Below are 22,403 nucleotides of genomic sequence, written 5' to 3'. Positions count from 1 at the left end.
CCCCGGCGCCATCCCCTGCTCATTCAGCCCCTGTGGTGCATTGGCACTAGGAAAAAAGGCAAGTTCTTATTCAAGTTACCATGCGTGGGCTAGAAAACCAAGTGCCAAGGTGGGTGCAGTTCCACATTTGTTAGCAGGCTGAGATAACGACTCTGCAACGCAAGAAGAACCCCCCCCCCCCCATGTCACGTGGGGTGGACACAAATTCCCACCCGCCTTCTTAGTTAGAAGACACGAGGCAAGACAGCCAATCCTCTTTATTGGAAAGAGACAAAGCCGAGCCATAAAACCCCTGCCATAAAAACACGTCACCTTCTTCCGGAGCAAATTCCAGCCCCGGAGGCATTGGCTGGTGTTGACTCAGGTGCAGGATGCTCGGTTTGCACGGGACGAACCTGTCAGGGTCACCAGAGAGGCCCCTGGGAAGGGAGAAGGCTGAGCAGCACACCGAGGAAGAAAACGGGGGTTGCTGGCAGAGCAGATACAGCAGGGAAGCTTCCGGCTTTAGCACATTCCTCATATTGAGTAAAATCCACTTCCCGGATAGCACAGAGATGGTCGGTGCGGCAGCTCCCGTCGCACTCGCTGAGGTCGTACTGCACGGAGTTGAAGCGATAGTACTGCTGCAGGTACTGCTTGTCCTGTGACAGCTTCTCCAGCACCATGTGCATGGAGCGGGCTGACCCGTCGGGCACCTGGAAGGCCTCAGTCAGCCGATACTCCTTCTCCCAGCTGGGGCCTGCCAGGTTAGCATGAGTGAGGTTCACGTAATAAGTCACCATGTCCTGCGCAAGAGAGAGAAGACCAAAGGGGGTTAAGAGGGCAAACAAGCACAGGAACTGCCCTGGAAATGACCCCCCGGCCAGGGCTGGGTCTCAGCAGCTTCCTGACACTGGTGCTGAGGTGGGGCACTTCCACCAGTCCTACCCCGACAGGCAGAAGCAGCCGCTGCCCAGGTGCCTCACTGGCCCTGACCCGCTCTGCTGGAGCAGTTCTGGCTGGCTGGGGGCTCCACTTGGAGGCTTGCCCATCACGCGGGGGACTTTATCCCTCAGCTAGCAGGCCATGTGCACAGGGCTGTTACTTGGGCCCCGGTTCAATGGCTCTTGCAGGGGCAGCTCTAAAGGAGCTTGGCCAGGCTGCTTTGCGCCTCTCTGCAGGGTGGCGAAGGAACCGAGCACTTGAGCTGCCACGGAGCTCTGGGCTGTGGGGAGGGCTCAGCTTTATGTAAGCAAGAGCCCTGAGGGATGACTGCTCCGTGCCCAGCAGTCACCATGTGTTCCCAGATCAAAGCCACAGCAGAGCTGCACACATCCTGTTAAAACCCTGCTGCTCTGCGCCACTCCCCTCTCCTCCTCCTGCTCCCAGCCATCCAGAGTGTCCTCGGGGCAGAGAGATGTTGAATGGAACAAACAGGAGCTTACAATGATCCTCGGGTCCTCGTTACTGCTGCCGCGCACACGTTTGGCCTTTTCAGGTGGCAGAGAGACTGCGGCAGAGCCCCGTTATAACCCTGCTATTCCCTGTTCCCATCAGGCGCAGGGCCTGTACACATGACAATCCCTCGCTCCTGCAGGCCGGGTCTCGCTAACAGACAGCCCCCCATACCAGACATACCACCAATCACACCTCTCGCAACAGAAACCTCGCCCCACGAAAACCCCATCGCCAGCTCTGGTGACACCGTCACAGGGCCTGACCACATCAGCTCATTCACCTGCACATCTACGACTGTGCCATCATGCACCAGCAGTGCCCCTCTGCCATTCACGTTGGACAGACCTGCCTGTCTCCGCTCAACAGAGTGAATGGACAATGTGGGGAGCACGTTAACCTGCCTGGCCACACCATTCCTGACGTGCAAAACAACTGCACACCAGACGCAGAGAGACACGGCTGAGCTGCAATTCAAGGCCCTTGTGATGCCGTCCAAAGCAGTTTAAACAGAGGCATGGAATGGCTCTCATCACACTAGGCAGTTTCCCCTGCAGGTCCTCTCTCCGTCTCCTCACTGTTGGGCTCCGTCTATACTGGCTTATTGGAGGCAGAACGGCTCTTGTGCAAGAGGGGGGTTTGCGCAGGAAGGAGCAGTGTAGACTGCTCCTTGCACAAAATGGCAGCTCATTAAGTATGCAAATGATTCATCGTTGTGCCTCATTTGCATCTGTTCTTGCGCAAGACTGGCCAGTGTAGATGTAGCCTTTGAGATGAGCCACCTCCCCTCTCATTCAGCTAGCACTGCGGTCCCGCTCCCAGCTCTGGTCCCTGCTTCTCCTCCCCAAGCGTCTGAGGAAGGGGTTTATATTAAGGATGTTAACTAACAAGTAATTTACTAGTCGATAGGCACTTCCGCATTCCTCCTCTGAAATGTACAAGAGCACCCGAGGCAGCATTTCAAAGGGGCAGCGCCCGCTCTTCCCCGTTTGCTGCCTCTATCTGACAGGCAGCAAGAGGGGGGGGAATCAACTAGCCCTTAACATCCTAGTGTGTATCGCATGAGAGCTTCTGCCCTAACCCGTCTGTTAGTCTTTCAAGCGCCCCAGCCGCCTGCCTGTCAGCACAGGTCCTGTTCGGAACATGCCACGTTCTGCACCAGAGCAAGAATCTCGCCTGGGGGCTCCTGTCAGGGCTTTCTTTCCTGAACGGAAGGGCTGGAAGGCCCATTGCTTGGGCTCGTTATACAAGCCAGGGAAAGGCCTGGAGAACAGACCAAGGGGCGCAATCCTGCCCTGTCCTGGGGGCTCCGACTCCAGCAGCCTCTTGACACCCACATGGCCCTGAATTTTCTGCCCTCCGCCCTGCACGTGCACAGTGGCTCTGGAGTACTTTGCCTGTCTCTCCCCGGAGCTGTCGGTTAGTTATTGGAGCAACGCCGGCTGCAGCTGCTGTGCCCCAAGGGACAGACCATGCCGTGGGGGGGGGCTCACCTTCACTTGCAGGGAGCCTCGGTCGTAGTCAAAGACCCGGATGCCAGGGTTGTTGGCGCCATTGTGCACGCCAGGCAGCGTGGTCTTCCAGGGGGTCACGCCTGGCGCTAGAAACATGGCACTGATGGGGGAACCTGCATGGGAAGGCAAATGGAGCCTGCCTGAGTCACAGCCTGGCCCAATCCAACTACAAGCCTTGTGCTTGGCAGGCAGCCTGTGACGCTGCCTAAGCCACTTGGCTTGCAACACGTCAGTCGCCCAACGACAGCCACCGGCACGTGGGCATCAGTCACCTTATGACAGCCACCAGCGCACAGGCACAGCAACACCATCCTGGCAGACACCAGGGTGGGATTGGGACCTCCCACCTAAAAGCACAACTCTGCAGCAAGAAAACAGGCTGCAACAGCCGCATGTGCCCCGTGGCTCCCACTCCGAGCGCTGCATGCTCTGTGCTGCTATCCCCCAGGGCCTCCGTAGGTGGGGCCAGATGCCCGGATGACGGGCACCAGCAGCCGTGGGGCAGTGTACAGTGCTGGGAGGCAGGAGGATTTGCCAGTCACACAGGCCTGCTAGGGGCTTGCCACCTCCTGGTGCCCATGGCTTTCCGCCAAGGGCCCCGATGTAGTGTTGGCTAGACCAGATGGGGCCAATCCACCCCATGGCATTTCAGGACATGTGATGCAGGACCAATGGGATGCCCTGCAGCCAGGGCTCAGCCCACGCTGTGGCACGGTACCGCCATGGCTGTAAAAGAGCCGAAAGCTGTCAGTGTGATGGTGCCCAAAGAACTGGGCAGCTATTGCTCCGTGGTGCCGCTGCACGATCTCGACATAGCGCCTGTTAAAGTGCTCCCGGAACCAGGCTTTGTGCCGCTTCTTCTCGAAGAAGCCGGGCGGGACGTGCCCCACGATGTAGACCTGCCGCAGAAAGGAGCCGGGCTGTCAGGCGGCCTGCAGAGGCTGCGCTGCAGGCTTTGCACAGGGAGGAGCAGCTCAGCGGCAGAAGCTGCTTCCAGGAGGAAGGAAACCGTTTTACCATTTCTCCTGCCTTCGCTGCGGAGGTCAGCACGTCCTCCAGCCACTGGAACTGCCCGCCGGGGTCCTCCACACCCGCCGTCTGACTGTTGCTCTCATAGTACAGGTTGGTGTTGAGGACAATCATTTGTCCCTTGGTATTGGGACCGCGCAGCTTCTCACTGTAGAAAGCACCTGCAAACCCAGCCAGCAGGAGAGAGGCCTGAAGGGACAACACCTCTCCCACCCCCTCTGTTACCGCCACTGGCTCAGCTGCCCAGGGATGCTGGCCTGGGCAAGGTGCCAGCAGCTGCCAGCACGTCGCCCACTCAGAGGCTTCCGAGAGCCCTGCCTGCCTCAGCATGCCAGAGCTGCTCCCAGCCCTGCGGCCGCAGCGTGGGCAGGGCGCTTGTTGGCTAAGCAGCCCAAGGGGCCCAGCCTCTGCCCCGTGCCTGTCTGGGAGTCTGACCCAGGCGAGGGCTATGCTGGGAAGGGCTGGCGACAGAGCACGCCCGTGTAGACAAGGCCCAACCCTCCCGGGCTATGTGAGGGCAGGCCGCCTGCCTGGGCTGCCCTGGAGGGCAGACGAGATCCACTCAATGGTCCCTCCTGGAATCTCGGACCCAGGGTAGCCATGTTGGACCAGGGCTAGGGAGGCCCTGAGGAGCAACGGTCTGTGCAAATCAGGCCTGGAGCTGGGCCTTGAGTCCCACAGCCTCCTAGTCGTTCCAGGCCAGGCCCGATGGTTGCGCGAAGGGACACCGTCGGGGCACCCTTCTACGCAGCTGAGAAAGCAGGCGAGCTGGAGGGCCAGGACACGCTGTTCCTGGGCTCCTGTGCAGCTGCCTGTGGGCTGGTGAGAGGAGCTGGGTTGGCAGCCCATCGGGAGGGCCCTTCCTCTCCCTCAGATGTGCCGCAAACTGCCCCTCCGTAGAGGGGACCGTGTCCGACCCGTCCCACAGCCGGGGCTGGCCAGGGAGGGAGCCGCACATGCCTGCTCTGAAGGTTGGGATGGAGGCATTGCTGAGCCAGGAGCGCCACAGCTCGGCTGTTGCGTTGTAGATCCGGTGCGGCGTTGGGGGGAGCTGGTTCTTGGGGTGGAAGTCGTGGTTGCCTATGGCAGGGTAGACGGCAGTGTCTGGAGCAGAACAAGAGGACACGTGAAGGCTGGTTTGGTGCCTGGAGCCAAGGGAAAGGACAGAGACTCTGGGCAGGACAAGAGGACATGGGCCTTCCCGTGCAGGGGCGACTGGCTGCTTCTCAGCCAACGTGCTGGTTCTGGCCAGTGGTTAGGAATAAACCACCAAGAACTACGGACAGACCCCTTGAGCCCAGAGCTGGGCTTGGGGCAAAGTCCCCTCTCGTGGCTGTGGTGAAACTGGGCAGAAACCCCACCCCAGGCAAAGCGTCACCAAGTCCCACTGAAGGGCTAGTTGGGGGCTTTCAGTGGGGACCAGGGAGGAATTGGGTAGATCGGTGGTTGGGGAGCAGCTGTTCAGGGGGAGTACGTGGAGAACTGCTTCAACTCGGCACCTGGGGAGCCATTTATAGTAAGAAAAGGCAGTGCTGGGGAGGGTTGGGGGAAGCCCCTGGTGAGGAGCTGTTCTGGGGGGTTATGGGGGGAGCCCCTGGTGAGGAGCTGTTCTGGGGAGCTATGGGGGGAGCCCCTGGTGAGAAGCTGTTCTGGGGAGCCCCTGGTAAGGAGCTGTCCAGGAGGCACATGGGGGGAACCCCTGGTGAGGAGCTGTTCTGGGGGGCCATAGGGGGAGCCCCTGGTGAGGAGCTGTCCAGGGGGGCAATGGGGGGAGCCCCTGGTGAGGAGCTGTTCTGGGGAGCTATGGGGGAAGCCCCTGGTGAGGAGCTGTTCTGGGGGGCCATGGGGGGAGCCCCTGGTGAGGAGCTGTTCTGGGGGGCCATGGGGGGAGCCCCTGGTGAGGAGCTGTTCTGGAGGGCTATGGGGGAGCCCCTGGTGAGGAGCTGTTCTGGGGGGCTATGGGGGAGCCCCTGGTGAGGAGCTGTTCTGGGGAGCTATGGGGGTGCCCCTGGTGAGGAGCTGTCCAGGGGGGCCATGGGGGGAAGCCCCTGGTGAGGAGCTGTTCTGGGGGGCTATGGCGGGAGCCCCTGGTGAGGAGCTGTTCTGGGGGGGCTATGGGGGAGCCCCTGGTGAGGAGCTGTTCTGGAGGGCCATGGGGGAGCCCCTGGTGAGGAGCAGTCTAGGGGGGCCATAGGGAGAGGCCCCTGGTGAGGAGCTGTCCAGGGGGGCCATGGGAGGAGCCCCTGGTGAGGAGCTATTCTAGGGGGCTATGGGGGGAGCCCCTGGTGAGGAGCTGTTCTGGAGGGCCATGGGGGAGCCCCTGGTGAGGAGCTGTTCTGGAGGGCTATGGGGGAGCCCCTGGTGAGGAGCAGTCTAGGGGGGCCATAGGGAGAGGCCCCTGGTGAGGAGCTGTCCAGGGGGGCCATGGGAGGAGCCCCTGGTGAGGAGCTGTTCTGGGGGGCTATGGGGGAGCCCCTGGTGAGGAGCTGTTCTGGGGGGCTATGGGGGAGCCCCTGGTGAGGAGCAGTCTAGGGGGGCCATAGGGAGAGGCCCCTGGTGAGGAGCTGTCCAGGGGGGCCATGGGAGGAGCCCCTGGTGAGGAGATGTTCTGGGGGGCTATGGGGGAGCCCCTGGTGAGGAGCTGTTCTGGGGGGCTATGGAGGGAGCCCCTGGTGAGGAGCAGTCTAGGGGGGCCATAGGGAGAGGCCCCTGGTGAGGAGCTGTCCAGGGGGGCCATGGGAGGAGCCCCTGGTGAGGAGCTGTTCTGGGGGGCTATGGGGGAGCCCCTGGTGAGGAGCTGTTCTGGGGGGCTATGGGGGGAGCCCCTGGTGAGGAGCTGTTCTGGAGGGCCATGGGGGGAGCCCCTGGTGAGGAGCTGTTCTGGAGGGCTATGGGGGAGCCCCTGGTGAGGAGCTATTCTAGGGGGCTATGGGGGGAGCCCCTGGTGAGGAGCTGTTCTGGAGGGCCATGGGGGGAGCCCCTGGTGAGGAGCTGTTCTGGGGGGCCATGGGGGGAGGCCCCTGGTGAGGAGCTGTTCTGGAGGGCTATGGGGGGAGCCCCTGGTGAGGAGCTGTTCTGGAGGGCCATGGGGGGAGCCCCTGGTGAGGAGCTATTCTGGGGGGCCATGGGGGGAGCCCCTGGTGAGGAGCTGTTCTGGGGGGTCATGGGGGGAGGCCCCTGGTGAGGAGCTGTTCTGGAGGGCTATGGGGGGAGCCCCTGGTGAGGAGCTGTTCTGGAGGGCCATGGGGGGAGCCCCTGGTGAGGAGCTGTTCTGGGGGGCTATGGGGGAGCCCCTGGTGAGGAGCTGTTCTGGGGGGCCATGGGGGGAGCCCCTGGTGAGGAGCTGTTCTGGGGGGCTATGGGGGAGCCCCTGGTGAGGAGCTGTTCTGGAGGGCCATGGGGGGAGCCCCTGGTGAGGAGCTGTTCTGGGGGGCCATGGGGGGAGCCCCTGGTGAGGAGCTGTTCTGGGGGGCTATGGGGGAGCCCCTGGTGAGGAGCTGTCCAGGGGAGTCATGGGGGGAGCCCCTGGTGAGGAGCTGTTCTGGAGGGCTATGGGGGAGCCCCTGGTGAGGAGCAGTCCAGGGGTGTCATGGGGGGAGCCCCTGGTGAGGAGCTGTTCTGGAGGGCTATGGGGGAGCCCCTGGTGAGGAGCTGTTCTGGGGGGCTATGGGGGAGCCCCTGGTGAGGAGCTGTTCTGGGGAGCTATGGGGGTGCCCCTGGTGAGGAGCTGTCCAGGGGGGCCATGGGGGGAAGCCCCTGGTGAGGAGCTGTTCTGGGGGGCTATGGCGGGAGCCCCTGGTGAGGAGCTGTTCTGGGGGGGCTATGGGGGAGCCCCTGGTGAGGAGCTGTTCTGGAGGGCCATGGGGGAGCCCCTGGTGAGGAGCAGTCTAGGGGGGCCATAGGGAGAGGCCCCTGGTGAGGAGCTGTCCAGGGGGGCCATGGGAGGAGCCCCTGGTGAGGAGCTATTCTAGGGGGCTATGGGGGGAGCCCCTGGTGAGGAGCTGTTCTGGAGGGCCATGGGGGAGCCCCTGGTGAGGAGCTGTTCTGGAGGGCTATGGGGGAGCCCCTGGTGAGGAGCAGTCTAGGGGGGCCATAGGGAGAGGCCCCTGGTGAGGAGCTGTCCAGGGGGGCCATGGGAGGAGCCCCTGGTGAGGAGCTGTTCTGGGGGGCTATGGGGGAGCCCCTGATGAGGAGCTGTTCTGGGGGGCTATGGGGGAGCCCCTGGTGAGGAGCAGTCTAGGGGGGCCATAGGGAGAGGCCCCTGGTGAGGAGCTGTCCAGGGGGGCCATGGGAGGAGCCCCTGGTGAGGAGATGTTCTGGGGGGCTATGGGGGAGCCCCTGGTGAGGAGCTGTTCTGGGGGGCTATGGAGGGAGCCCCTGGTGAGGAGCAGTCTAGGGGGGCCATAGGGAGAGGCCCCTGGTGAGGAGCTGTCCAGGGGGGCCATGGGAGGAGCCCCTGGTGAGGAGCTGTTCTGGGGGGCTATGGGGGAGCCCCTGGTGAGGAGCTGTTCTGGGGGGCTATGGGGGGAGCCCCTGGTGAGGAGCTGTTCTGGAGGGCCATGGGGGGAGCCCCTGGTGAGGAGCTGTTCTGGAGGGCTATGGGGGAGCCCCTGGTGAGGAGCTATTCTAGGGGGCTATGGGGGGAGCCCCTGGTGAGGAGCTGTTCTGGAGGGCCATGGGGGGAGCCCCTGGTGAGGAGCTGTTCTGGGGGGCCATGGGGGGAGGCCCCTGGTGAGGAGCTGTTCTGGAGGGCTATGGGGGGAGCCCCTGGTGAGGAGCTGTTCTGGAGGGCCATGGGGGGAGCCCCTGGTGAGGAGCTATTCTGGGGGGCCATGGGGGGAGCCCCTGGTGAGGAGCTGTTCTGGGGGGTCATGGGGGGAGGCCCCTGGTGAGGAGCTGTTCTGGAGGGCTATGGGGGGAGCCCCTGGTGAGGAGCTGTTCTGGAGGGCCATGGGGGGAGCCCCTGGTGAGGAGCTGTTCTGGGGGGCTATGGGGGAGCCCCTGGTGAGGAGCTGTTCTGGGGGGCCATGGGGGGAGCCCCTGGTGAGGAGCTGTTCTGGGGGGCTATGGGGGAGCCCCTGGTGAGGAGCTGTTCTGGAGGGCCATGGGGGGAGCCCCTGGTGAGGAGCTCTTCTGGGGGGCCATGGGGGGAGCCCCTGGTGAGGAGCTGTTCTGGGGGGCTATGGGGGAGCCCCTGGTGAGGAGCTGTCCAGGGGAGTCATGGGGGGAGCCCCTGGTGAGGAGCTGTTCTGGAGGGCTATGGGGGAGCCCCTGGTGAGGAGCAGTCCAGGGGTGTCATGGGGGGAGCCCCTGGTGAGGAGCTGTTCTGGAGGGCTATGGGGGAGCCCCTGGTGAGGAGCAGTCCAGGGGTGTCATGGGGGGAGCCCCTGGTGAGCTGTTCTGGGGGGCTATGGGGGAGCCCCTGGTGAGGAGCTGTTCTGGGGGGCTATGGGGGAGCCCCTGGTGAGGAGCTGTTCTGGGGGGAGCCCCTGGTGAGGAGCTGTTCTGGAGGGCCATGGGGGGAACCCCTGGTGAGGATCTGTTCTGGGGGGCCATGGGGGGAGCCCCTGGTGAGGAGCTGTTCTGGAGGGCTATGGGGGAGCCCCTGGTGAGGAGCTGTTCTGGGGGGCTATGGGGGAGCCCCTGGTGAGGAGCTGTTCTGGGGGGCCATAGGGGGAGGCCCCTGGTGAGGAGCTGTCCAGGGGGGCCATGGGGGGAGGCCCCTGGTGAGGAGCTGTTCTGGGGGCTATGGGGGAGCCCCTGGTGAGGAGCTGTTCTGGGGGGCTATGGGGGTGCCCCTGGTGAGGAGCTGTTCTGGGGGGCCATGGGAGGAGCCCCTGGTGAGGAGCTGTCCAGGGGGGGCATGGGGGGAGCCCCTGGTGAGGAGCTGTTCTGGGGGGCTATGGGGGAGCCCCTGATGAGGAGCTGTTCTGGAGGGCTATGGGGGAGCCCCTGGTGAGGAGCTGTCGAGGGGGGTTATGGGGGGAGCCCCTGGTGAGGAGCTGTTCTGGGGGGCCATGGGGGGAGCCCCTGGTGAGGAGCTGTCCAGGGGGGTTATGGGGGGAGCCCCTGGTGAGGAGCTGTTCTGGGGGGCCATGGGGGGAGCCCCTGGTGAGGAGCTGTTCTGGAGGGCTATGGGGGGAGCCCCTGGTGAGGAGCTGTCCAGGGGGGTTATGGGGGGAGCCCCTGGTGAGGAGCTGTTCTGGGGGGCCATGGGGGGAGCCCCTGGTGAGGAGCTGTTCTGGGGGGCTATGGGGGAGCCCCTGGTGAGGAGCTGTCGAGGGGGGCTATGGGGGAGCCCCTGGTGAGGAGCTGTCCAGAGCAGGCACCTGTGGGCAAACAGAAGCGTCAGTTTCCCGAGCTGCAGCCTGACACTTGTACCAGGAGCAGGCAGTGATGGGCCCAGCTGGCTGACTCCACTGGCAGGATCTGTCCCCTGCAGTGATGCTGGGCAGATGACGCTCAGTCAGGAGTCATGGGGCCGTCCGCAGTGGGGGGGCTCCACTGGGGAGTGGGAAGCATTGTCCCTCCTAGGCATAACCCACGTTTGGTCGGTCCCATATACTTTGCTGGGGCCATAGGGGCAGGTGGATTCCTTCTCCCGTTGCTGAGCAGGGGGTTCCAATGGTGTTTTCCACCATGACTGTTCAAAGACTGCTGCTTTCCCACACGTCCCCCTGCAGTGTGGCTCCCTGTCCAGGGTGAAGCTGCCCAGAGACCATAGCGATGTAGTGGACTCCTCCCCCAATGCACTCCTCCCCCAGGAAGGAGGCCAAAGGTCCCCCCATGCTAGGTTCCTTGACCACTCCGACGGCGTCCCCTTCTCTGGATCTGCCATCTCTGGCTGGCTGAGCTGGTCTCGCCTGCCAGGCGGATGCTGGGTCACCTATTCTCCAGATTGCCTCCTTCTCTGTCCTGGGGAATCGTACCTGGAAACACCTGTTTTATCAGAGCAGTCAAATTGGCAATTATTTCCAGCACCACGTCTTCTCCAAGTCTCTTGTTGGGGACATGAGGAGTATCGTCTCTGGAAAACAGCACAATCATCAGGTGCAGCAGCCGTGGGAAAGGGAAGAGTCGGTAGCTGTCATCCCAGAGAGACCAGGGGGTACAGAAGATATTTCTTCACCCACTTGGTCTCAGGGAGGCGTCTGCACACAGAGCGAGGAGGCAGCAGGTGGGGACCTTCCATCTAGCGTGCTGGATGTGGTTTCAGGTGAACATTTGGGGAACTGTTCTGGGAAAGAACCTGTTCCCACATGTTCAGCTTTTTCTTTTTGCATGAGAAATCTGGGCCCAGCTGTGCTCCGCTGTGTCTGGAAGATGCCATGGCTGCCTGCAGGACTAGTGACTTTACACATTCTGAGAGGGAATCCTGCTTAACGGACGGGGAAAGCCCTTTGTTTCTGTTTGTGTGTAACTCCTCTGCCTGACTGGACAGCTGGGCTGTGTCTAGACTGGCCAGTTTTTCTGGAAAATCAGCCGCTTTTCCGGAAAAACTTGCCAGCTGTCTACACTGGCCGCTTGAATTTCCACAAAAGCACTGACTTCCTACTGTGAGAAATCAGTGCTTCCTACTGTGAGAAATCAGTGCTTCCTACTGTGAGAAATCAGTGCTTCTTGCAGAAATACTATGCTGCTCCCGTTCGGGCAAAAGGGCCAGTGTAGACAGCTGAGATTTGTTTTTCGCGAAAATGGCGATTGGGGCTTTTTTGCGCAAAAGCGCGTCTAGATTGGCCACGGACGCTTTTCCGCAAAAAGTGCTTTTGTGGAAAAGCGTCCGTGCCAATCTTGACGCTCTGTTCCGAAAATGCTTTTAACAGAAAACTTTTCCGTTAAAAGCATTTCCAGAAAATCATGCCAGTCTAGACGTAGCCCTGGAGAAAAGCCCATTTGTGAGGGATTCAAACCCTCACCTCCATGCTCTGGCTGCTCCGAGGGCCTCCAGCAAAACCCGCAGAGCAGCCTTCACAGGCCTCAGACGTCAACCTTTCGGACTCTTCATTAGTCTCCTAGAAAAGGGCACAAAGCTGTTTGCAAAACCCTCCTCCTGCTGCCTTTAACAATGCCCACCTTTTGCCCTGCTGGCTGTGCTAACAGCACCGGGCCTGGAGTGAGTGCCGCCAGGGGCTGTGCATCTTGGGCCCACGTGTGCAGAAGGGCCTGAGATGCAGGGGTCTGGTTATGATTCCTGTGTGGGACTCTGGCCTCATTCCGCCAGCAACAGACCCTGACTTGGGAAGCTGCTTACCTAACAGGAACTCCCTTTGCTCTGTATTGGCTGCTCACTCGTCAATAGAGTCACTGTCACAGGGTTGCCAACTCTCCCCACTGGACAGACCAGAAGGCATTTGTGACAATGGTGTCCGGCCCGTGTGGTCTGGGAGACCCTAGTTCTCTGGAGTATCTGGCTAAGATTCTGCCTGACCAGCACAGCTCCTGTAACAAAGGCTATTGTTTACATGCTTGTCCAAGGCACCAGGACTGGCTATTTTGAACCAGGAGCCCTGCAGAGGAGCACCCTTGCCTGAGGCAGAGCCAACACCTGACAGCAGCACATGCCTCGCTCCTAGGTAGTTAACATGCTCTGATTGACAGACACCCAAGGGAGAACTTGGCAAGTCTAGCCAGCAGCTGGACAGCAACTTCTGCTTCTTTATCCTGGTTTCCCTATCTTGTGCATGAAGCTCTGATGCCTCAGGAGGTCCCTTCCTGACCTGTGACCCTCTAATTTGGGGGCACTTGGTAAGAGTGGATCCGATTCCTGGGTGATTGAGCTGGGGCTTGCTAATTGCAGGGTGGCAGCTGTTGCACTAAGGTGCTCATGTGCACCGTGAGTAGAATTCAGCATGTTCCTGCCTGTGATTTCGAATGTGTGCATGGGTTATACTGTGATCATGCCCTAGCTGTCACTGCTAGCCACAGATTCCTTACCCAGTCCACAGGATGAAGTCCGGATCAGGCAGGATCTCCTTCATGGCATAAATGGAGGAGTTTATGAGAATCCAGGGAGAATCACACAGGTAATTTCCCCATCTTCCTGCATTAGACACGGGCTGGGACCCAGCAGACGGACACACCTGGAGAGGGTCTGTTGTCACTCTGTAGGCTGGGTCCAAATGGAGGTCTGTGACATGCCAAAAGTGACCTGCCAAAGACAGAACCCACAACACAGTGCAGGGGAATTGAAAACTGATGCAGCTGGGAAGCCATGGGGCAGCGAGCGTTAAACGACTCTCTACTGGAGTAATTCCCTGTGCAGACATTGCTATTCCAAGCCAAGAGTGTCCATCTGGGATCTTTACTGACAACTATTGAGCCCTCTGTAGGGGCTCAGTGTGGAGGGCACTGCCTTGGGAATTTGGAGACCTGGCTGCACTTCTCTCCTCTGCCATGGACTTCCTGTGTGACCAGGGGCAAGTCACATAGTCTCTCCAAGCCTCAATTTCTATTTGTAGCAAGGTGGTAATAGCAATGCCCTGAATCATAGAACACTAGAACTGGAAGGGACCTCGAGAGGCATCAAGTACGGTCCCCTGCCCTCATGGCAGGACCAAGCACCATAGATCATCCCCGGTAGTTGTTTATTTTAACCTGCTTTTAAATATCTCCAGTGATGGAGATTCCACAACTTCTCTAGGCAATTTATTCCAGTGTTTAAACACCAAGGCTGTGTCTACACTGGCATGATTTCTGGAAATGCTTTTAACGGAAAAGTTTTCCATTAAAAGCATTTTTGGAAAAGAGCGTCTAGATTGGCACGGACGCTTTTCTGCAAAAGCACTTTTTGCGGAAAAGCGTCCGTGCCAATCTAGACGCGCTTTTCCGCAAAAAAGCCCCGATCGCCATTTTCACGATCGGGGCTTTTTTGTGGAAAACAATTCTGAGCTGTCTACACTGGCCCTTTTGCGCAAAAGGGACTTTTGCCTGAACGGGAGCAGCATAGTATTTCCGCAAGAAGCACTGATTTCTTACAGTAGGAAGTCAGTGCTTTTGCGGAAATTCAAGCGGCCAGTGTAGACAGCTGGCAAGTTTTTCCCAAAAAGCTGCTGATTTTCCGGAAAAACTGGCCAGTCTAGACACAGCCCAAGGGTGCATCTAGACTGGCAAGATTTTGCTTGCGCAAAAACTTGCCAGCTGTCTACACTGGCCGCTTGAATGTAAGAATTCGGTGTTTCTTGCGCAAATACTTTGATGCTCCCGCTCAGGGATAAGCCCTCTTGTGCAAGAATACTTGTGCAAGAGGGCCAGTGTAAACAGGCACCTTAATTTTTTGCGCAAGAAAGCCCAATGGCTAAAATGGGTGTCTATATTGGGCACAGATGTTTTTGCGTAAAAGCATCTGTGCCAATCTAGATGCTCTTTTCGGAAATACTTTCAACGGAAAAACTTTTCCGTTAAAAGTATTTTCGCAAAATCATGCCAGTCTAGATACAGCCAACGTGTGAAACTGTTCCTTCCTAAGTGAAGTACTTTGCATTTGTCCTTATTGAATTTCATCCTATTTCCCTCTAACGATTATCCTACTCTCCAAAGCATTTGCAACCCCTCCCAGCTTGGAATCATCTGCAAACTTTGTAAGTGTACTCTCTATGCCAATATCTAAATTATTGATGAAGATATTGAACAGAACTGGTCCATAGCTGATTTTTGCAGAATCACACTTGTTATACCCTTCCAGCATGACTGTGAACCATTGATAACTACTTTCTAGGAATGGTTATCCAACCAGTTATACCCTCAACTAATAGTAGCCATGCCCAAGCTGTATTTTCTTTATTGATAAGAAGGTTGGGTGAGACCATATCAAATGTTTGATTAAAGTCTAGATAAACCAGATCCACCTTATCCTCAGGGCTTTTTATCTTACCAGAGAAAGCTATAAGGGTGCTTTGACATGATTTGTTCTTTTACAAATCCATGCTGTTACTTTTCCCATTATTATCTTCTAGGGCTACATCTAGACTGGCATGATTTTCCGCAAATGCTTTTAACGGAAAAGTTTTCTGTTAAAAGCATTTGTGGAAAAGAGCGTCTAGATTGGCACGGACGCTTTTCCGCAAAAGCACTTTTACACAAAGCATAAGTGGCCAATCTAGACGCGCTTTTGCACAAAACAAATCTGAGCTGTCTACACTGGCCCTTTTGCACAAAAGGACTTTTGCCCGAACAGGAACAGCACAGTATTTCCGCAAGCAGCACTGATTTCTTACATGAGATCGTCAGTGTTCTTGCGGAAATTCAAGTGGCCAGTCTAGACAGAGCCTAGATGTTTCCAGATGGAGTCCTTGATTATTTGCTCTATTATCTTGGCATATGTGACGGGGCGCGCCGCCCCCTTCCCGCCAGCATCGGCCTGCCCCGCACCAAACCCGCGGTTGCCCTGACCCTCCTGGGCACCACCCGGGGAGTGGGGGTGAGTTGCAGGGCCTGCTCCGCCGCCGCGGCCCAGCTGACGAGTGGCAGGGGGGTGGGGCTGACGGCAGAGCGGGGACGCACAAAGGGGGATGAGTCAGCTGACGCGGCGCCTGACGTCATCAGGGCCGGACGTCGGTGCGGTTTTTAAAAACAGGCCCGGGGGAGCAGGGGGAGAACGGAGGAAGCCGAAGAGGAGCAGGGTGGGAGAGTAAGCGACGGAGGAAGGAGGAAGTAGCGTAGGAGGGCGAGGACAGATTGGCACAACACCAGAAGGGTGGGTGAGGGTAGCACGAGCTGTGAGGGGGGGCCACGGGGGTCATAGAGAAGGGGTAGGAAGCAGCCCAGGGAGGCGAACCCGGCGGGTCGGGGTGCTTCGGACAAACACCCCCCCAGCAGAGCCAGTGGCCACTCTCCTGTCCTCAGGGCCCTGGGCTGGGGTCCGGGAGTGAGGGTGGGCCCAGACCCCCCTGCCTTTTTGCAGCACTTGGGAAAGAAGAAAGTGATTGGGAATAGTCAACATGGATTCACCAAGGGCAAGTCCTGCCTGACCAATCAGATTGCTTTCTGTGATGAGGTAACAGGCTCTGTGGACATGGGGAAGTCGGTGGATGTGATACACCTTGGCTGTGTCTAGACTGGCCAGTTTTTCTGGAAAATCAGCCGCTTTTCCGGAAAAACTTGCCAGCTGTCTACACTGGCCGCTTGAATTTCCGCAAAAGCAATGACTTCCTCCTGTGAGAAATCAGTGCTTTTTGCGGAAATACTACGCTGCTCCCGTTCGGGCAAAAGTCCCTTTTGCACAAAAGTTTTGCGCAAAAGGGCCAGTGTAGACAGCTCAGAATTGTTTTCCGCAAAAAAGCCCCGATCGCGAAAATGGCGATTAGGGCTTTTTTGCGGAAAAGCGTGTCTAGATTGGCCACGGACACTTTTCCACAAAAAGTGCTTTTGCGGAAAAGCGTCCGTGCCAATCTAGAGGCTCTTTTCTGAAAATGCTTTTAACAGAAAACTTTTCCATTAAAAACATTTCCGGAAAAATCATGCCAGTCTAGACGTAGCCCTTGATTTTAGCAAAGCTTTTGATATGGTCTTTCTCAGTATTTTTGCCAGCAAGCTAAGGAAGTATGGATTGGATAAATGGACTGTAATGTGGATAGAAAGATGGCTAGATTATCAGGCTCAATGGGTAGTGATCAATGGCTGATGGTCAGTTTCAAGCAGGGTGGCCCAAGGATCGGTTCTAGGACTGGTTTTGTTCAACATCTTTATTAATGACCTGGATGAGGGGATGGATTGCACCCTCAGCAGGTTTGCGTATGACACTAAGCTAGGGGGAGAGGTAGATAGGCTGGACGGCAGGGGTAGGGTCCAGTGTCATAAAGAGGCTGTTCTCAGTCGTGACATGACGGAACGAGGAGCAATGGTCTCAAGTTGCAGTGGGGAAGGTCTAGGCTGGATATTAGGAAAAACTATTTCCCTAAGAGGGTGGTGAAGCACTGGAATGGGTTCCCTAGGGAGGTGGTGGAATCTCCACAAGAATGGCGAGACTGGGTCAGACCAAAGGTCCATCCAGCCCAGTATCCTGTCTGCCGACAGTGGCCAATGCCAGATGCCCCAGAGGGAGAGAGCACAACAGGTAATCCTCACATGATCCCTCCCCTGTCATCTATTTCCAGACAGACAGAGGCTAGGGACACCATTCCTACCCATCCTGGCTAATAGCTGTTGATGGACCTAACCTCCATGAATCTATCTAGCTCTTTTTTGAACCCTGTTAATAGTCCTGGCCTTCACCACATCCTCTGGCAAGGAGTTCCACAGATTGACTGTGCACTGAGTGAAGAAAAACTTCCTTTTGTTTGCTTTAAACCTGCTGCCTATTAATTTCATTTGGTGACCCCTAGTTCTTATATTGTGGGAATAAGTAAATAACTTTTTCCATATCAGTCTTTTCCACTTCTTTCCAACACCACCTCCATCCCTAGAGGTTTTTACGTCTCAGCTTGACACAGCCCTGGCTGGGATGGTTTAGTTGGGGTTGATCCTGCTTTGGGCAGGGGGCTGGACTTGATGGCTCCTGAGGTCTCTTCCCACCCTAGGATTCTATGATTTTGCCCCTGCGTACTTGTGGGGGCCTGCAGTGTGTGTGGGGGGGGGGGAGGGTTGCCTGGGGGTTCCTCTGGATGGCCCTGTCTCCACCAGAAGACCCCATACTACATTCAGGCAAATGATAAAACATGATTATCAGTGGGACCATTTCCAAAAGCAGCCCCCAGCACTCTGCCACCCTTGCCAAGCCAGAGAGCAGTAGGTGGGTTCTGGGTAGCCAAATCCCAGCAGGGGTCAAAGTCAGGAGCCTTCCTGACCTGAGCAGTCTGGAAGTGGGAGAGATGGGGGTTGCTCCCCAGGAGCTAGGGCACAGAAATGGTTCTCTGCAGGCATCTTCCCTGGTGTTGCTTGGCAAAGCTATGCAGGAGGTATCCCAGAAAAACTCTTGACACATCGAGGGAACGCAGCTGCTCTTTCAATGTTTTTTCGGAAGAGCAGATGCACTTTTTCAGCATCCCTGTAAACCTCATTTTACAAGGAAGAAGGGAGGTTCCAAAAAAGGGTTTTTTCCAACATTTGGCCCGGTGTAGATGGGCCAAATGTCAGAAAAGCCTCTTCCAGAAAAAGCTCTGCAAATTGCAGTTTGTAATTTGCCCAGCTTTTTCCACTTCTTTTTTTGGAAGAGCCGTGTAGTGGAGACACAGGCAGAGTGCCGGAAGGGAACATGCCAAGAGGCTTTGCTGAGCTGCTTTGGAACAAGCCCACTGCAGGTGGCAGACCCAGGGAGGATGGGGTTTTCCTTAGGGCTTTCTTCTCAGGCCACGCAGACCCGGTGAGCTCATCTGCACCAGCACGCGGGAGACAGGGCTCAGTCCCACTGCTCTGTTCAGCTGGCACGGCCACCCTGGCAGCACCCCAGCAGCAGAGCCGTAAACGTGCTGGCGGGGACATGGTTAGGTCCTGCACAGGGCTCCAACTCACCCACGCACTGAGCTCCTGTAGTGCTGCCTGTCTCACTGGTCCTGAGTGGCCCTGGGAGCCTTTCAGAGAACATGACTATGGAAGTCAATCTTCAGTCTCTTTCCTAGGAGCCAGATTTTGACCACCAGGACCATTCTCCTACCTTTCCTTGGGTCACTGGTACCTACATTTACCATGACCGCCAGCTCCTCCCCAGCACTGCACAGAAGTCTATCTTGGTATCTCAAGAAATCTGCAAACTTTGTATCCAGCAAGGAATTTATCAGGTGGTTCTCCTGGTCATCACAAACCCAACTATCTGTTTCTAATAATTGAATCCCCCACGACTATTACCTGTCTCTTCTAAGAGAAGTATCAGTGGGAGATGACACCGTGACATAGTTTGGAAAGTGGCTGCTCAGGGCAAATTTCTGTCCTGTCCTGCTCAGATTTGCTGGGGGAGGGGGACAGATGACTCCCTTTCAGTGAGCCTGTGCAGCAGCAGGGTAGGATAAGGCAGAGTGCTTCGTGGGCACGAGGAGCCGGCTCTTGCTGAGAAACCTGCGTGTCTGGGTTCCATGTTGATGCAAGTTGGGGGGATGTGCATTCTGTTCCTCACTGCAGCTGCAGTGCAGAGTGTGCAGCTGAGTGTGCTGTTGGTCAGCTTCTGCCTCCCCCAGGGGCTGCACACTTGGAAGGGCAGAATTTTAGTACCAGGAGCGCTGACTCCTTTGAAGGCCCAGCTGCCACACTAGCCACTAAGAAACACTCCCAGTGAGGCCACAGCAATTCAAAGCAGTCCTATAACCACACACAGCCCTACTTCTTGCCAGCCCTCCCCCCATCTTAACTCTCTTCCCTTGAGCTAGGATTGCACTTGGACTGCATGTTCCTCAGGGCAGAGTCCATGTCTTATCAGCTGGAGCCAACAAGTAGTGCCTAAATCCAACACAATTAAAGGAACAACCTACATTTATTATTATTTTTTTTAATCCCATTTTCCTGGGGTTTTAATACAATTCTCATCTATTGCCCAGTGAAAAAGAAACATGCAGACACACTCACCTTCTGACATAACCAGCTGCCCGAGCCACCAACCCCCACTTGCTGCACACAGGAGCCATTGCCCACTCATCTGTCACGGGGCTGTCTGGGGGTGCTAAACTAACATGTAAAGAAGGTGCCTTTTCTAAGTTTGCCATGATTTTGCAGTAACAGAGGCAGGGCTGAGAGCTCACTCATCCTGTGCCTCACCCAATGCTTTCTGCCTGCGCCTCAAGGCAGGGTTGGCCTCAACACAATCCCATCAGTGGGCTGACAAAAATCAACTTCATGAATGCCAGGAGAGCCAGTCATGTGCTGCCCCAGAAGCCCTGGGTCTGTTCACATCTTGCAGCTCGTTTAAAGAGACGTGAGCAAGCCAAGTTTAGTTTGGAAGTCAAGTAGAAACCAAGCTATGGCAAATCTTCCCTTGGAAGGAGGAACGCTTCCTCCAGACCTAGCAAAATCAGGCAGGCACAGAAAACTCATGAGGGCTGTTACCTTGGGTGGCGGCGGCAGCAGCAGCAATTCTGCAGTGCATTAGCAGCAGCAGGAACCTCAAGGCATCCATCTGAACTGGAATGGGGAGCTCTGACAGCTGCTGACTAATTGCCACTTTGCTGTTGAGAAGAGCCAATCCCAGGCAGCTGTCACCTCACCTGACTTCCTGGCAATGTGTGAAATGGGAGCACTTCTAGCTTGCCTTAAGAAAGATTCTCAGCCCATGGAGGGTCCCTTGCAGCCCAATCTGGGCACCGCTGCTGCTGGAGCCGGTGGCATTCTCCAGGGAGGCTGGTTTTGTTGGTTAAGCCAGCAAAAATAAGGTACAGGGCAGGAGTGAATTCCCTACTGGGGTCTGAATATTTAGATTACCTCAAATATCTACTGGCAGGTTTTAGGTGGCCTGTTGCTCACCACCCAGCCAGACTCAGGGTGCCTAGTGCCTCACTTCCCTCCCTCACCAGCACTTTGGTTGCTGTTCTCAGAATCTGTTCTACTTTCTTGGTACCTTTCCGGGGGCAAGTGCCTGGAACAGGATGCAGAGACCAGTCCCTTACACAAAGGACATCTCACCTCTTGCTCCATCACAGGACTCTTGTGCAGGTGCCAACTGAAATCACAGGGGCCTTCTCACTACCACATCCCATTACTAAGTCCTGCCTAACTCACTGCATTCCCAGCCCAGGTCTCACATCTAGCCCTACTTCCCAGCTTCTTCCCAGCTGCCTGAAATACTTCCCCTACCCCCGTACTGATGGGCTGCATTATCCCAAGTGGCGAGAAACGAATCAGCCAGCAACCCTGCCATGCCCACCACAGTGAGTAGTGGAGGGTCACCCATCAGCTGCCTCAGCAGCATCCCCAAAAGCCCCTGCGAATGGCGTAGAGAATGTCAGCGACCGGCGGCACCGCCGTGCTACACCCCTCCGAACGTGCCCTTACGTGTCCAAGCAGCTCCTGCCTCCACCCGCCCGCGGCGGCCGCGGGAAGGGGGGGGGCGGTAGGGCCGCGGGAAGTGGGGGGGGGGCGGTAGGGCCGCGGGAAGTGGGGGGGCGGTAGGGCCGCGGGAAGTGGGGGGGGGGCGGGGCGGTAGGGCCGCGGGAAGTGGGGGGGGGCGGTAAGGCCGCGGGAAGGGGGGGGGGGCGGTAAGGCCGCGGGAAGTGGGGGGGGGCGGTAGGGCCGCGGGAAGTGGGGGGGGGCGGTAGGGCCGCGGGAAGTGGGGGGGGGCGGTAGGGCCGCGGGAAGTGGGGGGGGCGGGGCGGTAAGGCCGCGGGAAGTGGGGGGGGCGCGGGGCGGTAAGGCCGCGGGAAGTGGGGGGGGGGCGGGGCGGTAAGGCCGCGGGAAGTGGGGGGGGGCGGGGCGGTAAGGCCGCGGGAAGTGGGGGGGGGCGGTAAGGCCGCGGGAAGTGGGGGGGGGCGGTAAGGCCGCGGGAAGTGGGGGGGGGCGGTAAGGCCGCGGGAAGGGGGGGGGCGGTAGGGCCGCGGGAAGGGGGGGGCGGTAGGGCCGCGGGAAGGGGGGGGGGCGGTAGGGCCGCGGGAAGGGGGGGGGCGGTAGGGCCGCGGGAAGGGGGGGGGCGGTAAGGCCGCGGGAAGTGGGGGGGGGCGGTAAGGCCGCGGGAAGTGGGGGGGGGCGGTAAGGCCGCGGGAAGTGGGGGGGGGCGGTAAGGCCGCGGGAAGTGGGGGGGGGCGGTAAGGCCGCGGGAAGTGGGGGGGGGCGGTAAGGCCGCGGGAAGGGGGGGGGCGGTAGGGCCGCGGGAAGGGGGGGGGCGGTAGGGCCGCGGGAAGGGGGGGGGGCGGTAGGGCCGCGGGAAGGGGGGGGGGCGGTAGGGCCGCGGGAAGGGGGGGGGCGGTAGGGCCGCGGGAAGGGGGGGGGCGGTAGGGCCGCGGGAAGGGGGGGGGGCGGTAGGGCCGCGGGAAGGGGGGGGGGCGGTAGGGCCGCGGGAAGGGGGGGGGGCGGTAGGGCCGCGGGAAGGGGGGGGGGCGGTAAGGCCGCGGGAAGGGGGGGGGGCGGTAAGGCCGCGGGAAGGGGGGGGGGCGGTAAGGCCGCGGGAAGGGGGGGGGCGGTAAGGCCGCGGGAAGGGGGGGGGGCGGTAAGGCCGCGGGAAGGGGGGGGGCGGTAAGGCCGCGGGAAGGGGGGGGGGGCGGTAAGGCCGCGGGAAGGGGGGGGGGCGGTAAGGCCGCGGGAAGGGGGGGGGGCGGTAAGGCCGCGGGAAGGGGGGGGGCGGTAAGGCCGCGGGAAGGGGGGGGGCGGTAAGGCTGCGGGAAGGGGGGGGCGGTAAGGCCGCGGGAAGGGGGGGGGCGGTAAGGCCGCGGGAAGGGGGGGGGCGGTAAGGCCGCGGGAAGGGGGGGGGCGGTAAGGCCGCGGGAAGGGGGGGGCGGTAGGGCCGCGGGAAGGGGGGGGCGGTAGGGCCGCGGGAAGGGGGGGGGCGGTAGGGCCGCGGGAAGGGGGGGGGGCGGTAGG

General features: G+C 59.0%; 1 protein-coding gene across 4 annotated transcripts; it reads right to left on the bottom strand.

Moving 5' to 3' along the window:
- Positions 1 to 242: 242 nt before the first annotated feature.
- Positions 243 to 20,887, bottom strand: SMPDL3B (sphingomyelin phosphodiesterase acid like 3B). Of its 4 annotated transcripts, none has more exons than XM_006134882.4 (8): positions 19,944 to 20,887; positions 12,912 to 13,125; positions 10,907 to 11,004; positions 4,938 to 5,081; positions 3,966 to 4,138; positions 3,667 to 3,847; positions 2,928 to 3,061; positions 243 to 785 (listed from the first exon to the last, which is right to left on the bottom strand). In XM_006134882.4, the coding sequence occupies exons 1-8, from the start codon at positions 20,011 to 20,013 to the stop codon at positions 405 to 407; spliced, it is 1,395 nt and encodes a 464-aa protein (XP_006134944.1). In that variant the 5' UTR covers positions 20,014 to 20,887; the 3' UTR covers positions 243 to 404. The 4 variants fall into 4 exon arrangements, with proteins under 4 accessions (XP_006134944.1, XP_025046375.1, XP_006134946.1 ...); XM_025190590.2 differs by lacking the exon at positions 19,944 to 20,887 and adding an exon at positions 19,467 to 19,923; XM_006134884.4 differs by lacking the exon at positions 19,944 to 20,887 and adding an exon at positions 18,756 to 19,373.
- Between the last annotated feature and the right edge of the window lie 1,516 nt (positions 20,888 to 22,403).

The sequence above is a fragment of the Pelodiscus sinensis genome, chromosome 25, assembly GCF_049634645.1.
Source record: "Pelodiscus sinensis isolate JC-2024 chromosome 25, ASM4963464v1, whole genome shotgun sequence".
NCBI classification, from domain to species: Eukaryota; Metazoa; Chordata; order Testudines; family Trionychidae; genus Pelodiscus; species Pelodiscus sinensis.
Note: the sequence above shows the minus strand (reverse complement) of the source record. Positions and strands in the feature narration are given on the sequence as shown.